Here is a 10,880-nt window from a genome sequence, read left to right on the forward strand (position 1 = left end):
GGGGGGGGGGGAAGGAAGGGTAGAGCACCCCTGGAGAGAGGGCAGTGACCCAGACATCGCCTCCCCCTCGCCTCGCAGGGGGCCAGGAGCACCGGCGCTGGGGAGCCAAAGCCTGACATGTCGCAGCGCCAGCCCGGCCAGAGCCCGTGTGGGATTTGCACTGTTTCCCAGGCTCTGCCTTTCCTTCCCTGGCTGTGTAAGTCAGCCACAGGAGCTATGGAGGTGCAGGGCAGAGAGGTGACATACAGCCAAAATTGTACCGGTGGCAGTAAGCCTAAGCAAAAGGAAAGAGGCAGCTGGCAAGCCGGGCTGCAGGGCTGTACTGCATTTACAGCCCCCAGTTCTCCTAATTTTGCTTTTCTGCTTGTTTCAAAGAGGTCAGGGGTGGCAGTGCCTGTGTGAAACATCATTTGCTTGCAGGCGGCCATGGACGACTTCATTTTTCCTCCCCGACTCCGTCATTTCCTTTTTTCAGCTCTATGTTTTGCTTTCCTAGGGAACACTAGCAGATCTGTAGCCTGACAAAAATCTGGAAGATTCGATACAAATGTGTCTCTCTCTCTCCCCTTCAAGCCCTTCCCCTGTGCAGCAAGCTCAGCTGCCAGAACTAGTACGTCCTGTCCCGGTGCCACCTGTGCGTAATGGACACGCTGGCCAGGGTTCGCAAGCCTCCCCACAGCCGGATGGCCAAAGCCTCCTCGGCCGCCGTCTTGGGCCGGCATCCCCTCCGTCCCCGCAGGCTCCCGGGGTGCTTAGCGCTCCGAGTGCCCAACCGCACCGATGCGGAGAGGGAGGGCAGCTCGGGGGGGCAGCGGCTCTGATGCTCGTCCCCACTCTGCTGTGCAGGGAGGACCATTGGGATGTAGGTCTCGAGGGGATGAACCTGACCCAGGGTTGGCAGGAGTCGCCATGGGGAGCGCGCTGCCTGCACTAAACCACCAAGACCCATTTTGGGTTCATGGCTGGCTGACCAGCCCCCCCCACCCCCTCCCCCCAGCATCGACTTTGGGGGGAGCTGGGGAGCAGCCCCAAAATTAAGCAGCTGGGAGCCAGGTGGTTGCATTTGCTTCCAACCTGGGGTCTCCACTGCTGCCCTCCACTTTCTCCTGGTCCCCTGCAGCCTTTCTCCCTGCACACAACAGGAGGAAGCCCCTGGCTCAGGCTTGGCTCCCTCATGGACTGCAGTCAGGAGGAGGAAAGCGCCCGTAGAGCCTTGCTGAGCTGGCCTAAGTCATGTTCAGGCATGGGTGATGATGCTCCCAATAGGATGCTTCGGGTTGGGGGTTGTGACAGCAGCATCAGGCTGCGGGGAGGCAATCTGATGGGCACTGGGAAATGACTGCGGCCGAGAGGGTTTTGTCCCACGCGCTGGTCCTGAGCGAGGGGTTCTTGAGGGTCCCTGCTCCCTGCACACGGCCAGCAGCCCTAAGGCTGAGCAACATTTGCTCCTCAGCACAGCCCTATCCCCTCTCGCTGGGCCCTGAGCACTGCTGTGATCCCTGAAGTGGGAGCGAGCTGATGCCAGGCTGGGGGGGGGCTGGCAGCAACCCCATGGCTCTGTCAGCAGCAGGAGGAAAGTGGGGCTTTGCTCGGGAACGTGAGCAGGGCCTCAGGGACAACCAGGTGAAGACGGGCCCTCATGCCCCCCGAGTTGTTCCTGCTCTGTCTAGCAGTGCAGCCTGTCCTCGTTGCCCACTGACACCCCCACACCCCCCTCCCCGTGCCACCACAGAGCAGGCCCTGCAGCACCACCTCTTTCCTGTACTGGGGGCCAGCTTCTTCCTGGATCTGCTGGACATCACTGCTCTCCATCTGAAGCGCAGCAGGGTGGAGGAGCTCCGGCCAGGGATTTTCGGGAGCCTAGGGGGGACCTTGACCACCTCCACCTGAAGTACAACCTCCACCGCGCCACTGCTGGCCACCCTGCACTTCACATCCACCAGCTGATATGGAACCACCGGCCACGACCCCCCCCAGTCCTGGCCACTGTCCAACCTGCCCATGAGGGCAGCACACTTGAATTTCCACTTGGTGGGGTTTAACCCACCTCTGCCAGGCCAGATACTTTTGCTTGCCATTAAAGAAAAATGTTTCACCTTTGCCTGCAAGGAGCCTGATCCCATTACTACCTCCACAGGGATTCACTGCTCTCAGATCCCCCCAAAACTGCCCCACGCAGACAGAGCACTTCATCCCCACTGCTTTGCTGGACTAATGAAGTTCAAATTAAAAATACTTCCAACAACTGTGATGCTTTTGGGGTGAGATGGTTGCACAAGACAGGCTGAAGCAGCACTGGAATGACCCCACATTCCTCCAGGGCACCGCAGGGAAACTGGGAAACGGTCATCCTCTGGCAGTAACTTCTAATGGAAACCAGAATTAGCAATTCCCATCCTATATTTTTTTTCCCCTAATCCTGAGGCATAAGCCAATTTTAAGGGACTTCTGACTCCATGTCCTACCTTGAAGCAAATCTGTCGTCTGCAGAGACTTTTACTGCTACCCTCACACGTACCTTTTTCCTATAGACATCTAATCTTGACACCGAATACCAGGACCAGGTAAATCCTGTTTCTAAATGTTATTTGCTTTTTAAGGAAACTTAGGGATTAACATCTCATACTTACTCTGCTACTATGGCTTGGCTACTCAAAGCTTCCTGCACAGGTTCTCCCCACGACCCGGCCCTCAGGCCTTTGCGCAAGAAGCAGCATCCCTCTGACCTTCGCAGGCTCTGTCGCACAGCCTCGCACACACAACACGCTCCATGGGACCCGCTGCAGATGTCCTCCTGCAGAGGTTAACCCCTTGGCTTGGTCTCTACATCTAGGCAAAGTTAACCTCCTGCAGAGGTTAACCCCTTGGCTTGGTCTCTACATCTCTGTTCCGCATCACGTTCCTTTTCTCCACGACCCTCCTCCAGGGCAGGGGGGCCTGAAGAGCAGCAAGAGGGCAGGGAGCTCCAAGGAAAGGTTCAAGACTGACAGAAAATACAGATTCTTTTATGTCTCAATTTTGCCCTCAAGCTTGTGGCAAAACTTAACAGATTTGCTTTTGCAACAGACAGCTGAAGGAACAGGATGGGATGAGGTGAAGGAAGCAGGGCTTGGCTTGCAGTGATTGAGGCTCCTTCTGTAGGTGCAGGTACCTTCACTCAGTTGATTTTACCAATTTGGACATAGAGGAGTTTCAGCTTCAGTCACAGAAACTGGGAGAAAACGCATTTTGCTCTTAGCCTTAGGGCAGCCTTTTTTAATGAGGGGACACTGCTCTTACGTGAAGGCCAGCACCTCCCTTGCCAGGGTGACAAGAGACACTGCTTTCCTGACCCTGCTGGATCATAGCCACACAAAACTTCCCCCAGCCACCCGTTTCACCAGTGGTTGCCTCGAACAGGCCCACAACCTGGGGGAATTTAAGCAGAGTGCATGCAAGTAGATCTTGCACATACCACACGCTCTATTTCAATCCAGTGCCCCAAGCCCTGTTTTCTGTCCATGCTGCCTGCACACCCTGTGAGTTAACACCAGCTTTTCCTGCATTTAGGCCAAGCACATGCACCCTGGCAGCTGTGGTACACGTTGCCTCTCACAACGAAGGGACAGCTAACTCCATTTCCTTGACTTCTTCCTGGCACTGGCCCTATTTATACTGCATGTCAATTGCAAGGTCGGGTAAGTGAGGGTGAATAGTCTCCTCCAACTGAGAACAGAGAGGGAAGGAACAACTCTTTGCTACCTGAAGAGAAAGAGATGTGTTGACTCTCAGAGGCTTGAAAGAAGAGGGAGCAGGATCAGCCCGTGAGCTTGCATGCTCAGGAGTGGTACAGGTAGGTACCACAAACGTGTAGGCACATGGACAATCCTCCATACAGAGATTGAGGGGCATCTGCTGCTACTCCTTCAGTGCAAGAAAAAAGCACAGCCCTACCTGAGGACGATCAGCACAGCCCTAATTCTTCATGCTCTTACACATGCTCAGCTTTCAAACATGTGAACAGTGCACACAGTCCCAGTGTTTTGTCAAAGGGAGAAGAAAGGGAACACGTATTCCGCAGGGATTTCATGTATTGTATTCATTTCCAAACCAAGCCTATTTAATTAGGAAGAGAAGGGAAAGGGACAGGGAAAGGGCAGGAAGAGGGAACAACACAGGCGATGGCAAAAAAAAATTTACAATAAAAATATGCTTGCTCCCCCTTAAGCAACGGCCACCAGGGTCAGCCACACTACACAAATATTCCAAGCCACAGCAGCAGGGGAGTAGTATATTAAAATACAAATCAGCCACACACTGCCTTCGACAAATGGACTTGAAAGAAGAAACAAAGGGGAGCACACCTTGCCACTCTGACCCAGCAGCAGCAGAAGGGGGACAAGCACTCCCCCGGCCTGGAGAAGCAGGGGCAGCAGCGTAGCCTCCCTCCCGCACAGTGCTGAATGCTATCAGGCAGGAGTCACAGTCCAATAAAATAAAATAAAATGCACAACTGGATTGATCCTGATGAGAGCACTTCTGGGCCTCATGTTAGTATTGGCACGCCCTTGCCAATGCAACCGAAGTAGAGGACTCTTCTTTTTAATTCATGCAGAGCTCAGAGCAGCACTGACTTATTCTAGTATAAGCACCTGCCCTGCAGACCAGGGAGTCACGTCATGAGGAGTAGAAAAAAAATTCAGCAGGATTTGTCCAAGTTTATGAAAGCAGAAGGAAGGACAGGCCTCCTACAGGGGAGGGAAAAAAAAAAAAAAAGAAAGGACAGCATGTCTGTATGGGCTCTGGGATCCTCTCCCACTACGCAGCTCTGAGTTCTCTGCTGACAACAGTCCTATGAGGAGGGAAGGGCACAGCAGCACATCTCTTGTCTCTTACAGCTGGTGGAGGGTTTGTAAGAGCATGTGGCAAGCAAATGAACAGGAGTCAAGAGCACGGTTTGGTCTGTGGAGAGAGGAGAGAAAGATTAAAAATGCTAAATTTAAGAACTGCTTTGTATCTGACTTTGAATGAGCAAATAAACACTATTTCAAACGCACTGGGCTTGCGTGCCCAGAAATCTACATCTTTTCCTCTTGGTCATCTCTTCTGAAACCATTCCCCGACCTCTGCACAGATCACTGCTTCCCATCAGAGCTTGCTGTTGAAAATTCTCTCTCCTGTTGCTGAACCCAAGTCAGGAAGACAATGGCCAAGAATCAGAACATTTATTTCCACAGGTACAAAAATCGGCAGCCAACTGTTGATCTCTGCAGCCCAGTGTCTCACTTTGGGTAGCAGAAGTGTGTGGGGGTGGAAGCCCCTTTCCCTCCCAGCAATGGAATTTTCCATATAGATTCACCGTTTAGGGCCCCAAAACACAGAAGACAAGCCTGCTCGTACTCAAATCTTTTCTCACCCAGTCATCTGCTCCTTGACCCAATGGTGACTTTGGTCTCAGGGCTTAAGTCTTTAAAAGAGGCCCTCCCCGCCCCTGAGGTCAAGTAACACCTGACTGCCTTTGCTCGGCCACCTTTCCGGGGGCCTTACAAATAGCCCACAGAACCTGCAGACCATCAGCTGAAAGCACCTGGCACAGAGATTGCAATAGCGAGGTCTACCTCACGCAGAATAACCTGCTCCTTGAAACTAGATAATGGAACTACAGTCACACCAGGGTTAACGTGGGGCTAAATCTCCCTAACCTTCGCATCACCTCCCAGCAAAGTATATTTCTGTTTCCACAGGCCAGCTGTTCTCTAAGCATCACTGAAACTTCTAGCAGTTTCTATCCATCCATTAGGGAATTTCCTCCAAAGAATTTTAATCCAACGTTTTCCACTGTTCTGAGAATGGAAATCATTAATTTTACCATTCTCCTACACCAAGACAGCAAAATACCCTTAATAGCAGCGAGGTTTACTCAATTTGGGAAAGAAGGGGGAGCTGAGATAAAGATGGGAGTATCTAGATAGGAGCAAAAAATTCATCCTGGCTTTATAGTACACGGGTAATAGCTGCAGAGGTTGTTTGGTATAGGTCTCCATGTATGCTACGGTTTAACAGAACCACATCCTGGAGAAGAGTTAACCCCTTCTAACCCCGCAAGAGCCATTCAATGCCCCACACTGAACAGACAGGACACAATTACAACTTGCAGTTTATCTTCAAAGTGGCTGGGTGAGGTATTTCAGTCGTCATCTTTGGAAGACCCAGCCCTGTTTGCAATGAGCAGGCTGATTTTGTCTAGGCAGCTCCCCATTTTTGGAAATAGAGAACCTGAACTGGCTGATGTTGATCACAGCCAACCTCCCTCACAGCCTCCACTCCTAGCACCAAGCCTCTAACACTAAGAGCCTCCTTACTTGCTGTGGAGTTAAACTGCCTGCCACTCTGTGCTAGACACTGTTGAAAGAGGCCAGTGATATGATCCAATCCTGCAGCAAAGAGCAGAAAAAAAAAAAACCCAAACAAACAAAAAACCCCACCACCACCTCCAGCAAGACACAAACAGGCAGGCAGGCATCTACATACTGGCAGTGTTTCCACCTCAAGCCTTATGGAAAAGCACATGAGGATTCACAGCACCCTCTTGCGTCCAGAAAAAGAAAATAAGGACTGACAGCAGCAGAGTAAGATGGATGCTGCTTACAGTCCATATCCATAATTTTATTATTATTTTTTAATGGAGAACACTACCTACATCATCACAAATTGTCTCAAAAGAAAGGAGGAGAATGACTACTCCAGAAGTAAGCCCCCTGCAGCGAAAGGCAGCAGAGCTCTAGCCTAGGCAGCTACAAGTACTTTACAGCTCTAGAAGCCCAAAGGGGCTAACTACAATCCTAAAGGACAAAACTAGAAAATATCACAAAAATGCACACCAGTTTGCTTCAAATGAAGGACTCATGGGCTTGACAGAGCAGAAGTAGATTTGTTGCAGAAACAGAGCCCAAGTGAGCTCTGCAGCTTACTAGGTTAACCAGTTAGAGGTTTGATTTAAGATTAGGATGTGATTTTGTTCTGACTGAATTCCAAGGAAAGACAAGGGGTGCAGGTTAATTGAGAAGCTGTTTTAACTGGACTTTGTGGTTCTTGAACTGCTCTTGTTCTCTCCAGGCAACTGTAAAGGATTTAATAGTTGTTCTCCTTGTTCTCTTAGGGAAAGCATTTTAAGAAATATATTTATAAAACAAAGGTATATTTCTTTTATATAGTATTGACTTCATTATGCTGCACAGGACATAAGTTTCCCTGTGATAATATCACACCTTGCAACAGAGGGGTTTGCAAATCAGAGAAAGCTTCAGCTCCAAGAATTTCACAGCACCCCGGACACTCTGCAGGCTTGGCATTAGCACCCTTACATACCGAAGGCAGGCAGACAGATCTGCCTTCTACTGTAAGAGGCTCTTGGCTCTCGCACAACTTATACAGGACCTCTGAGCAATCTCACACTTTCAGAAAGAGACTTTCCCCTCTGGTAATTGTAGTGAAGTGTTGGCTATGGTTTCAATGGCATTGATGGATTCATTAAGGCCAGAATTTTACTCTTATTTTGTCACATACAGCATCATCTACAGATGAAAAATATTTATTGGTATTTTGCAAGGCCTGGAGCCTGGGAGAGGCCTACTTACACACATCCAGGGAGAGTGGGACAAGTGTCTTTTGTGAGCAAATTTGTTTAGAAGGACACGTCAAGTTGAGTTATGAGGCTACTCTAGGCACTGGAACCTGACAGAAGCAATTAGAAGGGTCAAATGCACTGAACCAGAGTCCCCTTTTCTGTATTCCCAGCTTCAAGTGATTTAAATCCTCTGTTTGAAGGGCTGGGGCTGATAGACACTAAGTGGTACTTGTTTTGATCAAGCTGGGTCTCTGCATAACTAGTGCCTGATGAAGTAAGCCATTATTTTCTCCACCCTTTTATTTTAGGGCTGGTATCGGATCCTTACGCTGTACATATCTACTTGATCAACAAGCAAGATCCCAGGCACAGGCAGCAGTATAGGAAACAGCAGAAATCCAGTGATCTGTCTGGACAACTTCACATGGCAAGTCCTGATACTTCTTGCTTAAACTTATAATGATTGAGTTGGAGGTATATTTGTTCAGTTGGTAAAGCATATGGTCATTGGCTTGTAACTGCCTAATTCTTAGCCTGATCAAGCCAAAGAGAGGAGACAGCAGACAAACTGTTCCACCAGAAAGGCCTCTAGGTTAGCATTTGCACATGTGTAAACAAGCTAGTTACGTAGTTTTATTTTCCAAAATTGACCTTAGCATGGTTGCTTGCTGGACACATACCACTGCTACACATCAGCTTTGACGGCTTCAGCCACACCAACGCTTGGAAAAATTCTCCCCTATCACAACTGGCCTGCTTCCAATCCCAGTAGAACTAAGAAAAGACTGACTATCAATATTTGATTGCATCCCTATCGCCCATGTTTCCTACTGACCACAAGTATTTGATGCCTCTGCCTTTCATCAGCAAGAGATCCTAAGCGTCTGCATATTACCCATACCATGAAAATCAGGAAGGCTTAAGCCTCATTCTGGAACCCGTTAAAAAGCTGCTCTCGCCCTACATGGCACGTGGCCCATGCTGAGCCAAACAGCCACCAAGCTCCAAAGGGATTTCAGACCTCTGCTGGTTTTGCCTAAAGTGACAATTTTGGACTGTTTCTCCTCTTGACTGCTGAAGAGTAGTATTTAATCTTTCCTCTCTTGAGGGAAGGTCTATTTGGTGTGTTTTTTCTAAGTTTTATCAATGCTGAAGTTCACACTGATTTAATTCAGAAGAGATATGGCTTCCACAGCTGTTGCATTTACTATGCTTTAAGACATTAAAGAAACTAAAGCTGGTGAGGGCAGGGGTTGATTCTATACCTATACTAGAAGTAACAACATTAAAAAGAAGCAGGCAGTAGAAGCAGCTTCTTCAACATTTACGCTCCCAATTTAGTTCTCAAAAAAATCACTAATCTTGTTGCTGTCACAGTAGGCAGTTTCATTTAGAAACAAATTCAGGCTTTGTGCTTTGCAGTGTTTTGATCTGCTGGTGTTCAGTGTTACACAGCATGACAATTCAGGTAGAGCTCTGCTGACCCTCATACTCAGAAGGATGATTTCAGTGTACTCATAGTTCATTCAAGCAGTGGCTAGAAACCCAGCAGGTTTCCTTAAGCTCAAAACAGCTCTTCTGTGACTGGCATTAGCAGTTTCTGCTTCACAGCCAGTTAGTTGCAAAGCCAGCTTTCCACTATTTCTTCTTTAGGATCAAGATTTTTTTACTCTCAACCCTGCATACTGGAGTAAGCAAGATAAAAGTAGAGGCCCATTAAACTATTAATCCTTAATTTCAGAACAGACGTTTAGTGGGCTTTAACAGAACAGCTTGCATGTAGCTATTAACCCTCAAACAGTTTCACTGGCTCCCATGGAGAAGACTGCATGGCCAGTACAATACTTACTTTGTGACAAAAGCTGAGAGAACTGGGGCCAGGGATTTCGGGAAATAATCCTGCTGGACCATATGGTTCAAGGTCATAAGAATACCATAGAGGCTTGGGACAGCTTTGATCTTCTCTTCACTCTGAGAAAAGGACAAAAAGATGAAGTCAGACATAAGACAATCACTATTTTGGATTAGATATCCACTGTAGTTCACAGAGGCAATGAATTCTCTGTTGAATGAAGTGCTCCCATGCACTGTAGGAGAGAAAGCTGGTCACTAGATTAAATGCAATGTTCCTCAAGACAAAGGTAGCCAATTCCATAGCCTCCCAGCACCAGCATCTGAAAAAAAGCAGCATCAAGAACATTGTAGTCCCTATCAATTGACAGCAGTAGTAATGGGGAAAGGGAAATAATGAACTTGCAAGTGAAACAGCCAAATCTTCTCAGAGGCCCTGTGCCAAAGTGTTCTCTTAAGGAATTCCACCAGACTTCAATTAATAAAGAATTCAGTTGCCTTAATTACATAATTTTTTCTTGTATTATTCTGTAGCTCATTTTTATACCATCTCCAGTTCTTCAGCAGGCTTCCTCCAGAACTTGATGCAGTATTCCCAGAACCGGTCTCACAATTATGTACAAGATAAAGCTAATAGTCATCCCCCTGCTCACATGATGCACAAGTTATTCTTCCTCCTAACGTGATGCTAACCTAACTGTCCCAACTCTTACATTGTTTTCATTTATTTCTCCACTGCCATTTCAACTAAAGCCCTTCATTCTGTAGACAGGGTCTAGACCTGTGTTCCTAGGTGTATGACCTTGGAGTTCATGGTGCCAAGAATATCTGTTGCTCATGTGCTTCCAGCTATGTGGTACAGAAAATGATGGAAGCTGCTCCCTCTCCACATATGCCTAATTAATCAGCAGTCCTCTATATCACAGATGACAATCAGCTGGCTGATCCTCAAGGGCTTTATTATGCCACTTCCTGGCCTGAAAGAGTTCTTCTGGTGCACAAGTCTGTGCTTCGCGCCTCATGCATATTTGTTGTTTTCTGTATGGGTAAGAGGTAGGTGGTAGTCCCCGAAACAAGCATTCTGCAGAACAAAAAGCCACCTCTGGTTCTGTTGACCTGTCTGAGAAGTGAGCAGCTCAGCGTTGGTCCAATGTCCAATGAACATAGGGAAAGGCTAAACTGATTCTTAGGAAACTGATCCTGCACCTGGGTCGGGGCAACCCCCGGTATCAATACAGGCTGGGGGACGAAGGGATTGAGAGCAGCCCTGCCGAGAAGGACTTGGGGGTACTGGTGGATGAAAAGCTGGACATGAGCCAGCAATGTGCGCTCACAGCCCAGAAGGCCAATCATATCCTGGGCTGCATCAAAAGCAGTGCGGCCAGCAGGTCAAGAGGTGATTCTGCCCCTCTACTCTGCTCTG

At 48.4% G+C, this 10,880-nt stretch overlaps 1 protein-coding gene across 1 annotated transcript in view; it reads right to left on the minus strand.

Moving 5' to 3' along the window:
- Positions 1-4,054: 4,054 nt before the first annotated feature.
- RANGAP1 (Ran GTPase activating protein 1) overlaps positions 4,055-10,880 on the minus strand; it is a 19,868-nt gene continuing 13,042 nt past the window's right edge. The window contains exons 14-15 of the mRNA XM_009290010.1: positions 9,456-9,577; positions 4,055-4,941 (exon numbers count right to left, since the gene is read on the minus strand). Coding sequence (XP_009288285.1) covers positions 4,872-4,941; positions 9,456-9,577 — 192 coding nt within the window. The 3' untranslated portion in view covers positions 4,055-4,871. The remainder of the gene's footprint in view (positions 4,942-9,455; positions 9,578-10,880) is intronic.

This window comes from Aptenodytes forsteri, unplaced genomic scaffold (assembly GCF_000699145.1).
Source record: "Aptenodytes forsteri isolate BGI_AS27 unplaced genomic scaffold, ASM69914v1 Scaffold284, whole genome shotgun sequence".
Classification (NCBI taxonomy): domain Eukaryota; kingdom Metazoa; phylum Chordata; class Aves; order Sphenisciformes; family Spheniscidae; genus Aptenodytes; species Aptenodytes forsteri.